This window comes from Ammospiza nelsoni, chromosome 15 (genome assembly GCF_027579445.1).
Source record: "Ammospiza nelsoni isolate bAmmNel1 chromosome 15, bAmmNel1.pri, whole genome shotgun sequence".
NCBI lineage: Eukaryota > Metazoa > Chordata > Aves > Passeriformes > Passerellidae > Ammospiza > Ammospiza nelsoni.
This window is the reverse complement of record NC_080647.1, coordinates 6,163,673-6,182,005: the sequence shown is the minus strand read 5'-3', so window position 1 is coordinate 6,182,005 and position 18,333 is coordinate 6,163,673. Positions and strand designations below refer to the sequence as shown.

The 18,333-nt window shown below is 51.9% G+C and overlaps 1 protein-coding gene across 1 annotated transcript in view; it reads left to right on the top strand.

The window, feature by feature from the left end:
* Window positions 1–18,333, top strand: part of AR (androgen receptor) — a 40,280-nt gene that overhangs the window by 8,462 nt on the left and 13,485 nt on the right. The window contains exons 2-3 of the mRNA XM_059482978.1: window positions 9,300–9,451; window positions 16,532–16,648. Of these exons, the coding sequence (XP_059338961.1) occupies window positions 9,300–9,451; window positions 16,532–16,648 (269 nt within the window). The remainder of the gene's footprint in view (window positions 1–9,299; window positions 9,452–16,531; window positions 16,649–18,333) is intronic.

Below are 18,333 nucleotides of genomic sequence, written 5' to 3'. Positions count from 1 at the left end.
TCTGTGCCATCCAAAGGAGAACAGAGCCCATCCTAATAAGTAAATAATGATTTCTGGGCCAAGCCCCTGTTTCTGCTGAGGGGGCCGGTCTGTCGTGGTGCCTGGCTGGGGGCTGGAGGGACCAGGCTGAGCACCTCATGACAGGCAAGGCAGCTGCCACTTCCCAAACAGCTCTAGGGGCAAAAGAGATGGCTTAGCTCAGGATGGGAGAGTCAGTGCAGAACCACCAGTGCTGGGACAATGACAGGGCCTGGGAGGGAGTGCTGTGAGCAGCCTTAGCCAGGGCAAGCAGCTGGGCACAGCCACATTTACCATTTGGTGTGTCTGCCCTGAGATCTGGGTGCTCCTGGGACACATTTGGTGTGTGCCTGGGCTGGCAGAGCCCTGCTTGGGCTGTGCAAAGCAGGAGAGCTGTTTGAGAGCTCTGTGCAGAGCTCCGTGCAGAGCTCCAGCCACCCCTCATGCGCTGGGCATGGCAGCAGTCATGAGGATTTACCTTTCATGTCACCTGTAGCCAGGTGTCTGTGACAGGCACTGCTGGGGGGATGTCCTGGGTGCTGCCCAATCCTGGGGAGTCTGGTCATAGACTCAGGGAAGGTTTTTTTGGAAGGGGCATTAGCGCCCATTTCATTGCACCCTCTCTGTGGCAGGGACATCTCCCCTAGACCATGTTGCTCCGAGCCATGTCCTGCCTGGCATTGTCACCTTAAGATGGGCGGTGCATTCTGTGGGTTACCTCTGCCTCTGCACCAATATACTCCAGCAGGGACTAGACATGGGCTGGCGAGGTTTGGGAAAAACCTCGGGGCAAATCCTTCTGTGTTACAGCAGCGTCTTCACCTTGCAGACCCCCATCCCACTGACTGCTTCTGGAATTGCTGCCAGCAGGAACAATCCCTACAAATGCCAGAGAGGAGGCTGCAGATCTCCAGAATACATTTTACAGAGGATGTGTTCAGTCCCTGGGATGAGGTGGGAAAACCCTGGGGTTTGCTTCCTCCCCCTTGTGCTCTCTGTGCCTGGGGGTGGATGGAGGGGGCTCCTTGTCTCTTCCGAAATGACACGACACTTCTGTCTCTGCTGTTTTTGCCAGCCCACAGCATTTTGGCTGCTCTTACAGATTTTAGCTGTGTTTGCTTCTTTGCCGGTTAGAAATGGCAGAAAAAAAAACCGCTTTGACCTTGGCCTGTGTGCTGAGAACAGAGCCCAGGCACAAGTTTCTGTATCACAAATTTCCTGGTGAAGGCTCTGCCTCCTCCCCCTCGCCTGATCCCGCACATCTCCCGACTGCTCCTGGGAGGGCTGGGACGGGATATCTCAGCAGCTCCACTTTCCTCTTGAAAGAGAAATACAGAGCAGGAATTCTTGTGCTGATTGGCTTGATATCTTTCATCTGGGAAGCAATGGGGTGCGTCAACTGGAAAATGAAATCCCCCTGCAAAGAGAGCCGGGGTGATTTACTGCTTCTATTGAATCGTGTGTGTGCCTGTGCACAATGTGGATGTTCATCATCTTCCCATGAACACCACACACAGATTCTGTGTGTGTTCTCAGTGCTGTGAGGAGCATCCCCACCCCTCTGCACCCATGTCCCTGGAGGGCAGGCGCTGTGCCATGGGCTGCCCGCATGAAGGAGAGTTGCCTGGAGCTCTGGGAGCCTCTGCAGGCGGCACAGGGCTTGGTGTGGGATTGGCATTGCTGCTTCTCCCTGCTCAGACCCTGAGAACCAGCTCAGCCCCACTCCTTCTGCTGCTGCCTGGCAGTGCTGTGTGAGCAGGGCAGGGCTGGGGCACACGTGTCTGGAGCCATGGGTCCAGTGGGGACTGTAATCCCCGTGGGCTGGCACTGGGCATTGTCCCTGTGCATGCTCCTGTGCTCCAGAACATGTGACATCGTCCTGATGAACTCAGCCTGTTCACATGGATTTCGTTTTTCTGGCTCTCCGTAATTGGCTTTGTTTTCACATGTTCCCTGTGGTTAAAAAGTCTTTTCCCTGATAATAGGATCTTCCCCTTACAAAGAAATCTATTACTTCCCATTCTGCTCCCCAGTCCTCTGGAGCATCTTTAAATGGTTAGGAAAACAATAGCAGGACAGGGACTTTTCCCCTTCCTTGTTTACAGCACAGCCTGTGCCAAGAGCTGGGTCCTTGATTCTAGGCTGTGTTGGGGGTGGTTTGAAAAGGGAGCAGAGCACAGTGCTGGGAAGCCTGCAGGACAGAAATCCCACTGGGGCTGTGCTGAGGGCTGGGCAGAGCTGAGCTGAGATGGGAGCTAAGGTTCCAGGGGACAGCTGTCCTCTTCTTGTTCAGTTCTCCTTCCCTTTTGCCATGTGGGTGCTTAAAACCTTGGATTATGGTCTGAGCTGAAGCAGTTGTCATGTCCAGCAGGAGGAAAGTGGCAGCCTGGGGTTAGCAGGGTGGCTGGCCAGTCCCTCTGCCCTCGAGTTGGTGGAGGGGGCTCAGTGTGTCCTGCAGGATCCCCTGTGGGCATCTGTTAACTCCTGGCCATGCTGTGCCCTCCTGCTCTGCCCTTGCCCCCCTGTGCAGAGCTGGGGTCAAGGCGGGTGCGCAGCCACTGCGGCTGCGGTGTGTCCTGAGATGATATCTCACTGCTCACTCACACAGACTCGGGAGAACACTCTCAAGGCTGGGAGGCCTAAAATTAGATGTGGCATCTGTGTTTTGGTTTGCAGGCAGGCTTGAAAGGAAATCATTCTTGGCTGCTTTAATTCCTTGCCTTCTTGGAAGAGCACGGGCAAAGGGTAGTGGGCAGGGCTTTGGTCCCTGGTGTGCCATGGCTTTCTCTGGACATGGCTGTCCAGCAGGGCCAGTCAAAACTCCAGCATGGCTCTGTGAAAGCAGCAGGACCACCCATGCCCACAGGTCCCTGGAGGCAGCCGGGTGCAGGTCTCTGCTATCCGTGTTTTCCTGGGAATGCTCTCAGCCTCCAGAACAGCAGGTGTGGCTGTCCCTGCCATATGTCACTAAAAGTGCAAACTGGCATTAAAGCACTGTTTCCCAGCCTATGCCTGTCTGGATACTGTGGGTTGCAGTAGGTATGTGCTGCTGCAGTTGGTGCTGGTATAGCCATCCATCCATCCATCCATCCATCCATCCATCCCCTCCATCCATCCATCCATCCATCCATCCCCACCATCCAAGCCCTGCTCCTGTCCCAGTCCTGTCCTGCTCCTGCCCCAATCCGTGTGCACCTGGCAGATGTGGGCAGCTGTGAGCAGCGAGCATGCCACGAAGGCCAGGCTGGGACCAGGAGGGATTGGTGGGTGTCAGCCAATGGCTGTGAGTTGCTGGGGAATTTGCTTCTCTGTTGCCTGTTCTGCTGAGACTGGGGCTAAGAGTTGCAGGGAGACCTGGCACTAAATATGTGAAACCTTCATTTATAATTAGTGTGTTTATGTCGGGGATGAGTCACACCACGATCCGCTTGGAGGACACGGTGGGAAGATGATAGTGTTGCACAAGTCGTGAAGCCTCCTCTAGAAACTCTGCTTTGCCAGCAGAGCTGAAGGGAAGTTCTGCAGATAGCGCTTCTATCCACTCCTAGACATAATAAGGCAAAGGATTTTTATGCCCCTGCAGTTGTGTCTCTGCAAAGATTTGGTCTTGATAGAAACGTGCCTAAAAATAACGCAGTGCTGCTGGTGAGCGGTGGGGCCAGCGCTGCAGTGCTGCTGCAGTGATCCCCGCTGCAGGAGGGGTGCAGGGGGCTGCTCCCCGAGATGGGGGCTCTGCTGATGGTTGCCATGCCCGTCCATGCCAGGGCCCCGTGCTGTGCCCGGGGGAGGGTGCTGGCTCCAGCCGTGTGCCTCCCCAGCTGGGTGCCAAATCCGTGGTATCTGCGGTCTCCTCATGTTTCCATGCCGGGTCCCGCCCTTCTTGCTGACTGGTTTTGCCTTGTGCTTCCTACAGTGGAGAAATAAAAATGCAGAATTTGCAGCATTGGTTTCCTTAGCAATAATTCCACTGCCAAAGGAAGAGGGGAAAATATTTTGTGTTTTAAATATCTGAGTCTGGGAATGAGTCCTGGCATCCCTCAGCAGCCCAACTGGGAGCCGAACACTGACCTCTGGCCATCAGCACAAGTTGATCCTTGTTGCCAAATTAAATTCCAAATTCATTTAGAGTTCTGTGAGATTGGAATCCTTCTGCCTGGAGTTTCTCTTGGTGGCCCTTTAGCAGATGCTGTGGTTAGCTGGGGGTGCTGGGGGACCATGGTGGCCTTGGGGGCCAGTTCCCTTGGGGTGCTGTGCCCCATGGCTGGACACTGGTACCGTGTTCTGTTCCTCTGGAGATCTGCCTGGCACACCAGCTGTGAGAAAAGGCACTGAGAACTTGCAACCCCTCTCCCAGAGCATTTTGTAAGCATCACTGCATTTGATTTTGGAAGAGGGAAAGGTGAAAATTCTCCTGCAGGTGAAGATGTTGGAATGTGGCACCACAAGTCTGTACCCTGGATGCTTTCCTGGGAGCTGTAAGCCTGTACCTGCATCTGGCATGATAGCAGTGTCTCTTGGAGCATGAAATATATGTATCAACTGTCTCATTATTTGTGATTTTCTTTACAGGCACATTTTCTTTTCGTGAGCAGAGGAGATGGATTTGAAAAATGGAAGATTATGGTGTGGCTTAAACTAACTGCATAAATATCAGTGAGGACAGAGTGTTTCCTTGGAAAATAAGTAGGGTTCTCTGTGCAACAAGGATGCCAAGGTCCTGTCCTTGGTGACTCCAGGTGACTCTGCAGTCACCAGGAGGACACAGTGTAGGGCTCTGATGACCTCGGGAGTGCTCCTCAGGGCTGCAGCCTGCCTGCAGCCTTGTTGCTCCTTGTTTGCTATTTTGTCCCCTTTTTTCTTCATAATCAGGTGAGCTCCCATCTGAAGGGACCTTGCAATGACCTTGTGCCATCTCTTTTCATAGCTACCTGCTCTGTCTGGGCATCAAGTGTTCCATCTTCTCTGAGCCGATTTATTTAAGCTGCTCCCTGAGCCTCTGGATGGGCATCAGGCTCTGAGGCAGAAGTTTTGGTGTGAGCTGCACCAAAGGTGGGCAGCAGTCTCTGCTGTGGCCACTGGTGAGGTGCAAGGGCTGAAGGGTGGCTTCTCCCAGGCTTTGCATTCCAGGTGGAGCAAACCTGCCACCTTTCACCTTTGCAAGCTCATTTTCTGCTTCTTCCTTGTGGGAGGTTGGAAGGTGGGAGCCCAGGAGGGCCATTAAATGAGGGGATGGGACTCCCCAGCAGGCTCAGCCAGTCAGGGGGAGGCTGGGGCTGTCCCCTGAGTGCAGGGACAAGCAGTTGCTGGGTCCATGCAGCTCCAGGCCTGGAGGAACCTTCATGCCCCACAGAGGAGCAGAGGAGAGAAAAGGGCTGGGAGTGGTGGGGCTTCAGCTGCAGCGGTGATGCGCTGTGTGAAAAACAAAATAAGGAAACAGAGTGTTTGAAAACAAAAACCCAGAGTTTAATTTGGGGATTTGAGAAGGGATTTGTGCAGCTGGGTCTTTGGAAGCTATTTGTGCCCCTTGGGTCTGGAGGCAGTGCCAGGGCTGGAGAGCCAAGCCTGCTCCTGTGAGTTGCTGGTGGAAGAACATTTGCTTTCTCTGAAGTCTGCTCCTCCTGCCAGCCCGCCCTGCTGGGATGCTTGGAAAACCCATTGTCATCTGCTAATAATTATTTAAATTTAGTGAGGATCCTGTTCCTGTGTGTGTTTACCAGGCCTGGGGCTCAGGCTGCACCCTGCTCTGCTCTCAGATGCTGTCGTGCCTCTGCTGCCATCGCACACGAAAACAAGGCATGAGCAGACTGGAAAATACTCAAGGCTATTTAGCAGAAAGAACATGAATTCAGTGCACAAAGCTGCATGTTTATAGATTAAATGGCTGAAAGCATTTTAACAGATGAATGCTTTAAAGTTTCTGTGCAGGTCCTTTTATCTGGATGAGTGTGATGTGGAGGCTGTGAGTGCAGGCTTGGCTCAGCTCTGGCTGGAGCCACCAGCAGCCAAATGCCAGTGCAAGGGGACACGAAGATGTGCCCAAAGTGGGCAGTCGCACCCTTTGCTGAGCATGGGTCTGGCCTTTTGGTGGGAGTCACAGAACTCCATCCAGGCAGGAGCACCACAGCTGCACTGAGGGGAAGCCAGTTAAATTTAATATTGCATTAGAAAATGTCATGCACAGGTAATGCTGTTTTAAAGGCAGAGATTCCCCTTGATAACATCAGAGTGTCTCAGAAATGACAATACTTGAAGTGACTGGGTAGGGTTTTGTGTCACCTGTGAGTGCTGGCTCAGTTCTGGTCTCAACTCCCTCCTGAGCATCGCTGATATGCAGGTTTTGCATGATGAAGGTGCAAACCCCCTTTCCTCAGGGAGTATGGGACCAGGGCACTCTGCTCTGGGGCTCTGTGTGTGGCAGCTGCCATCATTGTGTCCTGGTCTGCCTTAGGGCAGTTGTGCCATGGCTCCTTTTGAGCAGCCTGTGCCAGCTGTTGCTGAGATGGAAACTTCCTTTGTGGATCAGGAGGAATGGTTGGCTCCTCTTTCACCAGTTCCTTCTCTTGGCTTTCTGGGGATGTTGTGAAATGTGGCTGTTTGGTGAAATTTAACTAATGACAAACAAATGCTTCATAACATGATAGTTCCTACTCCCCAGAAATATTTGCGTGTGTGAGGGGAGCTCAGAAAATCCTCCATTTCCTTACAGAATCCTTCTGAAACGAGAGTAAAACTCATCTTAGAGCTGTAGAAGAGATAGCAAGGTTGTTTTTCCCTGCCCCCAAAAGCCACCAAGCTGCTCTGTGACAGCCACGACCTTGGCCTTGGGGGCAGCTCTGGCTCTGCCGCCGCGCTCGCAGTTGTGTCTGCCCCGGCCGCTATCACCCTGCTTTGGGCTCTGCTGTGGAGCTGACACTTGCCACACTTTGTGCCAACTCTGGGCCCCCTGCAGTTGTTTTGGTCTGACCTGAGCACTCTTGTGGCTCTGAGGGCCAGCACAGCCCCACGGAGTGCAAACTTCCAGGCAGAGCAAAGTTTTGGAGCTGCCAGCAATGAAGTGGCCGCTGTGCCATCTCTCGTGTCCCTTCTGTGCCCTCAGTGGTGGTGAGGGGCTGTGGCACTGCCTTGAGGCAGGTGGCACCTGGGGCTCTGCCCAGAGTGCTGCCAGCCCTGCAGCTTCTGCAGGCACCTCTTTGGCTCATTGGCCCGTGTTATGTATTACCTGCACGTTTTGAGAACACCCTGTAAATGTCCCTTGGAAACTGGAAAATGGATCATTAAAGGAACCATTAGCATAGCTCTTTCTGAGTTGCTAGAACATTTTCACATTTTGTTTTTCTTGCAATTCTCTCTCTAAAAATATAAAAGAAAAGGCAAATTGGAGTTGTTTTGAAGTCAAGGGCATTCCTGGGCAGATGCTTTGGCTCTGGGCAGTGGCTGCTGGCAGGGAACCACGTTGGTGCTGCAGGGTCTGTGGCAGAACCACTCCCCAGCTGCCTAAATACCATCTCCTGCCCTTTGGGGTGTGGGGCTGTGCACACCCTGCCAAGCCTTACCCCAGGAGGAGCCTATCTCATGGCCAGGAATCACTTTCCATGTCAGCCAGTGTCCTGCAGTCTCCATCTGTTGGTGGCGCTGGGGACAAGGGTGGCTGAGCATGGAGGGGTGTGTGGGGAGCCCTGCCCAGCCCCATCCCTGGCAGGGACACATGTATGGGCTACTCTCAATGCACACCTGCTGGAATGTGTTTTTGTACTTGCACAAATCTCTCCATACATGATCAGCTCTTTAAAAGCTGTTTCAGAAGCCACTCAGTTTCAAACCTGCTTTGCAGTTTCAGATAACTGATCCTCAAAAACACCCCAGGGTCCTCTGGGAGTCCTGTGTCTGTTGTCACGACACCTGCTGCTCATGGCACACAGTGCTGAGTGTGGGGGAGACACAGGGGAAGCCTGATGGAAACAGGGAAATGAGCACTGCTGGATTTCTGACTGCACAGAGAGCAGAAAAGAGGTGTTGGGCCATTAGCAGGAAGGCCTGTTATGTGTGAGCCTAAAACACACTGGATAAATATGACATTTTTAGCCAGGCTTTTGTGCTGCTGGTATTCCTGAGCAGGGTCTGCTCTCCAGCAGCCCCTCTCACCCAGTGCCAGGGCTCTGGAGCACATGCGGGGATGTGGGAGCACCAGGAGGACAGGTGGGATGCCGTGTAAGCCAAGAAAGGAACATGTTGGTTGCAACAGGATTTCACTGTGGCAGACACGGTGCAGCCAACTGTGCCTCCTCCATTTAATCAGTAATTCCAGAAAAGCCTTGGAAATGGAGATGGTTGGGGAAGGCTGGTTGAGCTGCATCTACAGATCAGTCACTGATTGTTCCTGTTAACCTTCTGAGTGATTTCTCATCTCTTTTCTACCATAAGAACTGAGGATGAAATTGCTGCTCCAGTTACCGAGGTGGGATGTGCACAGCTGTCAGGTGAGGGACAGGCAAGGACAGGGGGGCTTTTCTGGGTATAAAGGTTTTTTCAAGAAGTCCCATCTTTGTCACACTCACTGTTGATGTAACCTGATTTCTCAGAGCTCACCTGCAAGCAGTAAACAATGCCAAAAATGAAAGGGGAAATTTTATGGAGAAAGTTGCAGTGACTTGCAGACTGTAAAAAGCTAATTGCCTCCTTCAGTGGTTGCAGGTAAATGAGTTCTGGTAATTAACTCAACGTGCTGGTGTTTCCCAAACTGCCTGGACATGTTGGCTCCTTATTTGGATTAGCCCCTCTCCTCCTACCATGCCCTCTGGAAAAGCATTTTCTCCAAGGATCTGATCAAACAGATCAGATCAGGTTGGGGAGGGGACAGTACCAGCTGAGAGACAGAATGTGGGTGTGTGGAATGGTGAGGTGTTGGAGAAGGGCAGTCAGGTGCTGGTGGTTAGTGTGGCATTAAGTGACTGGCAGTGCCGTGCTCTGCCTTGTTTGGTGCATGAGCTTCATTACTGAAGCCCAAATTCCATGAGCACTGCAGCAGCCAGCCTCAGTCACCTTCTGTGCCTGGGCTGTGCTGTCACCGTGTGTCACTGTCACTGTACTTTGTCACACTTTGTCACACACTGCACGCAGTGGGCAGGGTCTCTGCATGGTCAGGGCCAGGCTTGGCTCAGTTGTTGCTTTGCTCACCCCCTTGGCTGATCCATCACTGCAGTTCTGCCATGACCCTGCTCCCCTCAGCTTGCCCTGAGCTCATTTGCTGACCCTTCTCTTGTCCTGTCTGCTTTGTGCTGCAGGTTGGAGCCGGGCCGTGACCATGTCCTGCCCATTGATTATTACTTCCCACCTCAGAAGACCTGTCTGATCTGTGGAGATGAAGCATCTGGGTGCCACTACGGAGCCCTGACGTGTGGGAGCTGCAAAGTGTTCTTCAAGCGGGCAGCTGAAGGTAATGGGGACAGGAGAGGGAAGGTCACTGCCCCACTGTGGTGGCATTCTCAGATTTCTTAAACCAGGAAGGGAAAAAAATCGAGGATAAATTGATTTTTCTCTCTGATGTTTGTAATTTCATTTTACAGATTGCACTCAAGAAGTAGCCAAACCAGTTTGCCAAAATACAATTCATTCCAGTGGCATTGAGCAATCAAGGTGTCCCTGCCATGGTGTGGACCAAGATGGTCTTTAAGGTCCCTTCCAACCCAAATGTTTCTGTGATTCCATGATTATCTTAGTGACCTGGTGAGAGCCTGGAGCAGTCAGTTCCTGCTTCTCTTCTTGACTTTCCTGAGTGCTTTAAGCTCCCATCAGCCCACCTGCAGTTTCAGGGGAGGCTTTTCCTCTCCTGCACCCTTCCAGAGGATCCCTTCTGTGAGTGCCCACAAAACAGCACAACCCTGTGTCCATCAGGAGCCCTGCTCTGACCTTGGGGTCTGTGATGCTTCTCCCCAGCCCATGAGAAACCAATTCCTCCTTCATGTCCAGCTCCATAGTGTCAGGCTCTCCAGGGATAAGTGTGAGCCCAAATGTTCCCTCTCAACAGCAAGGTCTTTGTCCCACCTTCCCTGGCAATGACCAAGCAGAAGCTCCCAGCTCAGCTGTTTCCTCAGGCTGTGCCTCAGCAGTGGCTGGTTTCTACCTGCACTTCAGAGCTGTGGTTCTTGGGCAGCAGTGAGAGCCTCTGGTGTGGGAGATGAACTGTCCAGCAATGTAATGTGCCTGTGGTCACTCATCAGGCTTGCTGTCAGGAGACATGAACCAACACAAGCCATCATTTTTTCCTTCTTGCTAATATAATTTATGTGGGCAGCTGCTGTCACTGGCTGTGGTGTCCTTGGGAGTAGGCTGGCAGCTAAAAGAGGATGAAGCTTCTGTCTCACCATGACCTTCCCCTGTGCCCACCCTCTCCTGTGCATGAGCAGAGGTCCCAGGCTAGGGGTGCTCACCTGCTGGTGTCAGAATGCTGCTTCTACATCAATTAGATCAATTAGCATTATCCCGCCTCTTGCTGGAGTCCTGTTCCCCTCATTCTTCTGTGCCAGGAGCCAACTTGTCAGTGCTGGTCCAGGGAAGAACAGGGGCTGTGCCACAGGGGACATCAGTGTTGCCAAAAAGGGCAGTCAAACAATAGTTAACAAATTTTGCATATTTCTCCCAAGTAAATCATTTGCAGATCTGTCTCTGCTGCACACCAGCTCTGTGTCAAGCCAAGTGGGTTGGCTTGTGCAGCCAGAGTAAATAACAGATGCTTGTTTAAGTCAGCAAGTTATTGTTGATTTATAGTAAGTGGAGGCTTGGCTCTCAGTCAGATGAAGTGCTGCTGGAGTGCCTGTGTCTGCGGGTGTCTGTGGGGGCTGTGCTCCCTGGCACCAGGGTGGGTCACAGGGACCAGAGGTGCCCACGGGCAGAGGGGCAGCCTGGGCTGCTCTGAGGCACGTGCCCTTGAGTTGTTCCCTCTCCTGGTGGTGTTATGTCATTAATTTAAATGTTAATTTTGGCCATGTTGGGATTGGGCAGCAGCCCTCTGTCTTTCCTGAGGAGCCATATGTGTGTGCAGAGAGCTGCCAAATTGTCAGGTTTCATCTTATGCTGCCCTGAGGTACATGGCTGAGTCTTTATTTTAGGGAAGTGACAATAAATTGTGCTCCTTTATAGGTACTGAATGCAGAAATGGCAGGTGATGATTTCTGTTCTAACTTTTGGTGAGTTTCCAGACAGATCTCTTCCTTCTTAAAGCTGAGCAGCATTACTGAAAGCTGATATTTCAGCGCGTTCTCATGTTTTAAAGTCCATAAAATGCCTCTCAGAAAGCCTTAGGTCGCCCTTGGAGACTTTACAGCAGTAGATCAAAATGCTTCCCCATGAGAAAAGAAACCTGTTACCTTCCTGGGGCTGGGGTCAAGGCACAGCTTTAGTGGAGGGAGCAGCAGAGCTGTGACTGGAGCAGCACAAACAGCGTCTTGGAGGGGAGGGAAATATCTGGGCACATAATTTCCTTTTTATTACAGTCTTCTGAAATAATAGTGAACTTATCTGGCAGGGATACTTAAGGAGGTTTTATAGACATGCACTGGCTTCTATGGGGTGAGAAAGGGAAAAGATTAAAAAAATAGGTTGTGACACTGATTCTTCTTCCCTTTGGACACACTGAGGGGTTTATGAGCAGGAGCAGGTCACCCCTGCTTTGATGGAATATTTGACAGATTTGAGGGGTTTCACAAGCTCAGGTTCAACTGCTTTTCCCAGAAAGATGCTGAAGAGTTAACAGAAATGACAGGAATGTTGTCCTGTCTCGTTTTGCTGGCTCTTGTGATTCACAGACTCTCTCAAGATGTCCAGGCTGTGTCCAGGCCAGCCCTGAAGCACAGCCCACAGACTGGTGGGGGCTGCCTGACCTGCAGGGTCACCAGACCAAGCCCAGCCCTCCCTGGCAGTCACAGCCCCAGAGTCCAGAGGGCTGGGTGGCTGCCCTGGCACCCGGGTGCTGCTCCCCCTCCTCATCTGCTGAGCAAAAACCTCACCCAGCTCAGCACAAATGTTGTTTTTCCTTAGAGGCAGGACACCTCTGGGTGCGGTGAGCATGGCTGGGGTGGGTTGAAGACATGGGAGTTCAGTCTTTGTGATGCCACTCTTGTCCCTGAAACAGAAAAATGCTTCCAACAAGGCAGCTGCTGTGTCAGTGAGCAGCCCAGGGCTCCTGCTCTCCCATTCTGTCCAGGAGGGGGATCATTGTGTCTCTGCATGTATTCCCGGAGAGAAGCAGACCTTCCTTGTCCCTCTGAGGTTTCTGGGATCTGCTGGTGACCTTAGCCAGCCCAGAGCTGCCTCCACACAGCGTTCCTGGCAGTGTAGGACTGGGATGCTTTGGGCTGTGCTCCTGATGGGGCTGTCTTTAAATATAGCAGAGAGCTAAATGAAAAAAATAACACAGTATTTGGCAATTTTCCTAGCAGGCACCCAGCCAGGCTGCTGTGCAGGCTGCTCTGAGTGCCTTCATCATTCTCCATATGGATTAGTGTTCTATGTTCTGACCTGCTGAGGATTAGCCTTACACCAGAGAGATGTCACTGGGCCAACTCAACAGTTTCTTGCCAGATTTCAAGATGACACCAAGTTAAAGTAAACCTTTGCAAAGATCCTTGCCATGTTATAAAAAACTCTCTCCTCCTTTCCAGGCTGATGTGGCATGCAAAGAAATTGACTCTGCAGAAGATTCAGTGGTGCTGCAGCATCACGATGCTCCAGTGGTGGGTTTCTCACGACTATTTGGGTGTTATGTGCCTTAAAATGTCATGGGGAGAGCAAAATCTGGGACAACCAGAGCACAGGGAAAGCTCTGGGTGCTTTCCCTATGCTCACTGGTAAATACAGAGGGCTGTTCAGGAAATGACTTTGCAAAGGTAGTTCCTCAGAGTGGCTCAGTGCTGGCTCCTGGGAGCTTTGTGGCTGAGCCCTCCTGAGTTATTAATAGGAGCATCACATGGGAAGGGTGCCAGCACCAAACCCCCAGGCTCAGCTCTGGGCATGGCCCTGCTGGTGGCAGCCCCAAGGAGCAGAGGCTTTCCAGGGGAGCTCTGCAGCCTCCATGGTTCCATGAGACCACGGGGAATTGCTTTCGCAGAAAGCTTGGCCTCATCCCCCAGCTGTTAAAAGTCAGTTTATGTCCTGAAGTATGAGGATCTCTGTCTTCCAAAAGGCATTTACTGGTCTTTCACATTTATGGTCGTATATCTTGCTCCAGATGTTTGCAGAGATTACTTTGTTGTCTGGAGGAGAAAGTTAGTCTGGGCACAACAGCTCGTGTGGCAACAGGCTGTTAGTTAGATGATTCCTCTGGATTGAGCAACTCACCTCCATAAATCATTATTTTTAGTCAAGCAGACCTGGAGAGCAGCTCTTCCCCTTGGCTCCCAGTGTGTGCTGTGGTCCCAGAGGAGTGGGAGGGCTCAGAGGTGGTGGAAGAGTCTTTCTGCCTGGTGTCAGGGGGCCCAGGAGGGGCCCAAGGTTGGGGGTACATCCCAAGCAGAGGGGACATGAGCACTGCAGTGTGTTCATGGTGGGGACTGCTGCAAAGATGCTCTCTTGGGGTGTCTGTGCTGGTCTGGAAGGCAGAGGGTGCTGGGTGTGAGTTCCCCCCTCACCTGTGCAATGTCAGACAGGACCTGGGGGCACGGGAGGATGTGAGGCTTCTCTGGGTGACATCTGCACTGTCCTCAGCTGGGCATGGTCTGTGGGGGAAGGACAGGCTGGGTGAGGGACCTTGCAAAGGGCAGGACTGCTGGGGAACACCCCAGAGTGGGTGTGAGGTTTGGACCTGTATGTACAGGTTTGCAAAGCAAGAGCCTCTGCCTTGGAGTGGCAGGAGAAAACACCTCTGCTGTTTGCAGGGGAGAAAAGGAAAACAAAGAAGTAGTTTCAGTGTTAAACTCTAGAGAAGGACAAACCAGCACATTTATCTTTAAATAAAGAGCAGCTGATTGCAAATGTCTCACTCACCTTGCTCTGGAATGAAGAGAGTGAATTACCCTGAAATTAGAAACAGGACTCTGTGTGTGAGAAGGGAAGGAACTTCCCTCCACTTCAGAGGGAAGGAACTCATCCATGTTCCAGCCACCCTTCCCTGTTCTCCTGCCTTTTAGAGCTGGTGGTTCCTCTCCTGGTGGTTAAGGGGAAATCTCTGCATCCCCAGGAATTAGGGTGAGGTGAGCTCAGCTCATTCTCACACCCAGCAGCAGCACCACCATGACCTGCCGTGGCTGTTGGGTTCTCTTTTTGTTCCTGGAGAACAGCATAAAGTAAACAGGGCTCACTTGTGCAGGCCCAGACAACAGAGAGCGGGTTCCAGAGACAGACAGGCCCAAAGAGCCTGTCCATGAACCATGAAGCTGGCCTGGCCATGTCAGCAGTGTCACTGTACCATGACTGTGGGGACAGCTGTGGCTGCAGCTCACAGCCTGTGCTGCTCTCTCTGGGGTGGCACTGCCATCCTGCAGCCTCCTCCAGCATGCCCAGTTTGTCCTCTGGGCCCCTCTGCCTGCTCCTGGCTCATGGAAGAGGCTCCTTCTCCATGTCCCTGCCGAGCAGTTCTGGAGCTGGGAGATGGGAAACAGCACAGTGGCCTCATGGAGCAAGTTTTGGACTCCACTACCAAACCTCATCTGTGCTCTGTGCTCCCTCCCCTGGGGACAGAGCAGGGTGGGGATGAGCCCACGTGCTGGGGTCTGTCCAGATCCTGGGGGTGAGCAGGGGCCTGGGGCTGTGGGGTTCTGCTCCTGACACAGCTGTGCCTGATCCTGGAGCACCCTTGGGGGGCTCAGGCAGCCAGATCTCCTTCCAGCTCTTCATTCCCCAGAAAGTAGGGCATGTGTTTGTGAGTACCTAAAAAGGTTGAGTGGAACAAGTGTGGCCTCAGCTCTCAGTGCCCCTGGCACAAAAATAACTCCAAGTAACCCAGTTTCAGCTGAAGTTCTTTGTTACTCATCCTCCTCCTCAATGAGCTGCTGAAAGGGAGGATGGTGTTTCTCCCCTTAGGGTCCTTAGGGATTTAGGTGTCATTGAGGCTTGCCTCAGTATCCCTCTCATGGGAAATGAGCCAGGGAGAAGGTGAGAAGAGCTGTTCTGAGGACAGTGTAAAAATGATTTAACAGGTGTGAGATGTGGTGAGTAATGCAGGTGATGGCTGAGGCACAGGGGTGGGTGATGATCCACTTTGAAGAGGACAGTTCTGAGAAGGTCAAACATGAGGTGTTCGTGCAGCCCCTGAATGCCGTGGGAGGAGTGGGCTGGGTGCTGAGCCCTGCCAGGGGGCTCTGTGGGGGTGACAGTGGCAGCTGGTGCTGCCAAAACTGTGGCCAGGCACGAGTCGGGGGACCCAGGAGCCCCAGTGAGAGCCTCAGGCAGTGGCAGTGAGGGCAGCAATGGGGGAGGTGTGGGGGTTGTAAAATCTCTGCACCAAAATTGGCGCATCTCATTTCAAAACTGGCACATTTAGGGGTTGGATTCAGCCTCACCTTATTCATAGACTTCTGATGACTCCAGAGGGCTATTTCTATAGGAATGCAGAAAGTAACCTCTTGCAGGATGATAAATAAAGGCCATGGGCTGGCTTCCCTTGTAGGCTGCCTGTGGTTCTATAAGCTGCACCTCTCTGTTGTGCGCTGAGTCCAGTTTTGTTTGGAGCAGCCTGAAGAACTTCAGATAAATCCTGCTCCAGTAAATGTGTTCAAACTTGACAAGAAAAGTGATGATTCTTGGCTTGTCTGGCAAATGGGGCAGTGAAAAAAAGCTGTGCCCTGGAGCTGCACGAGCTGCTCTCTGAGCGAGTGCAGGCTGAGTCTGAGGTATGAGTGACTCTCACCATAAGTAACTCCTGAATTTCCTGCCCTTCCCCAAAACCCACAGCTGCACAGGGTCCTCTGTATAAGGAGTTGCTGGTCCCAGTTCCCTCCTGGCTGACTGCAGATATATCCCAGGGTGGCATGAGACTCACCTGTGGAGCAACAGCTCCCCAACCCCAATATCTGTAGATACAACAGACCCAACTGGTATCAATGGGTTGCACAAAAAATAATTCAGCCCCAAAAAGGTCTGTAGAGCATCATGGTTCTGGGGGGACTGGTAGGTGAGTATTGTGGCAGAAGGTTCAAACTGTGGGGTTTGGTCTGGGAGAAAACCCCCAAAAGCCATTCAGTGGCTGATGGATGGATGACATTGGATGGCATTGGATGGATGGATGACGATGGATAGATGGATGGATGGATGGATGGATGGATGGATGGATGGATGACATTGGATGACATTGGATGACATTGGATGGATGGATGGATGGATGGATGGATGGATGGATGGATGGATGACATTGGATGGATGGATGACATTGGATGGCATTGCATGGATGGATGACATGGATAGATGAATGACATTTAAAAAACAAGAACCAAACTCTCCAGGCTGCCCACGGTGATTCCAAAAGAGCCCAGCCTGTCTCTCTGCTGGCACCCAGCACCCATGCTGTGTCTCTCTGGCGTTTTAGGTAAACAGAAGTACCTCTGTGCCAGCCGCAACGACTGCACCATCGACAAGTTCCGGCGGAAAAACTGCCCCTCGTGCCGCCTGCGCAAGTGCTACGAGGCCGGGATGACGCTCGGAGGTACGGCCAGGTCCCCTCCTGGGGCCCTAATGTCACCTGGGGGATGAACAGTCAGCAAATGGCTGGAAAATGAGGCTGATGCATACACCCTCTGAAAACATTTTCAGAGTTTAATAGCAAAATGGGGAATTTCAATAGCTTTTGTTTGTGCTTCAGGAAACGTATTTTTTCCCTCATTTCAAACCTTGTGAATCTAAAAACATTAAACAGCAGGGTGAGTTGGTTCTGGCTCCTGGAGCCTCAGAGCAGAGCACTTCCCTCTTTTGATGGGATCATTCCAAGGCAGAAAGGAGCAATTTCTCGGTGAAATTAAAAGCTCAGTGTTTTCTTTTGCAGGATGGAAGCTGCTCCTGTGTCACTGGTGAGGGTCCTTGTTACAATTTGTCTCTGTTCCCAAACCTGTAGCCCTCGAAAACTGACAGGATGCTGATATCCAAAATCTGAGGTTGTCTGCTCATAGTCTATAAGTTGGTGTTGTTCACTGGGTGTCTCCTTGTTGAGTTCATCTGATTAAATTCTTCCCTGTGTGATGAGGCCCTGGCACAGGGTGCCCAGAGAAGCTGTAGCTGCCCCATCCCTGGAAGTTTCCAAGGCCTTGGAAAATTGGACAGGGTTTGGAGCAAGCTAGGATAGTGGAAGGTGTCCCTGCCCATGGCAGGGGGTGGAACTGGATGGTCTTTAAGGTCCCTTCCAACCCAAATCCTCCTGTGATTCTGTGAGGAAGAGAATATCCTGGAAAAGGGTGCTGACAGACCTGCCCCTGCTGGGAAGCTCTGGATTGAGGGGGCTTCAGGGGCTGCACAGAGGAGCCTTGGCAGTGCCAGGCACAGCACAGGGGGACAGAGGCAGCCCAGACTGCTTGGGTGTGTCAGCATTTTAGGTAAAATCCTAACCCCATTGCTGGGATAGGCTGAGCCTCCAGAGCTGCTGGGCTGCAACAACGCTGTCTTGAAGGACTTGTTCCTGAAGTGGCTCTGATTTGTGACTCACCAAGGAGCAGGGGGTTTCATTTGATTTCTCCCCAAAGATCCCAAAAGGCAGTGCAGTCCTCCCTCCCTTTTCTTAGCTTATTTTTAAGTGCTTTTTTCTGTGAAGTTTCCATAAGTAGGAGAAGACATACATCAGTGTAACCCTCTTCTGCAGGACACACTGACAAAATTAATGCTAATACGGATACCCCGCTCCCTTCTTTTTTTCTTCAGCTCTTTGGGTCACCCTGACCTGTTCTGGCTGGTCTATTTTACATTTGGTTTGGATGTCGGTGTAAAGGCAATTGTTACAAACAGGCAAGCTTGTGGTTGCCCACAGTAACCTCTCCCACAGCGGAGGCAGGGCATTTGAAATCACTCCCAAGCTCCAACCAGTTGTTTTTAACTGGTGGCTAATTACAGTCACTGATGGGGTACATCCCTGGTGCTCTCGTGGGGGAGGAGGAGGAGGAGGAGAAGAAGGAGGAGAAGGGGGAGGTGACACACTGAATGCCTTCTGCAGGCTCTGCTCTGGAACAGGATGGCAATGTGTTGAAGCACTTCATTATTGATTGAGATCACAGTGACCTGCAAGCTGGTATCCACTAAGCAGGATCTTCTCTCTATAGAGAGGGAAAAGATACTGTAGAGAGGGAAAAGAAAAAAAAAAAGAGGAAAAAACCAGTGATAATGCTGTTTTAGTGTGTTGGGTCCTGC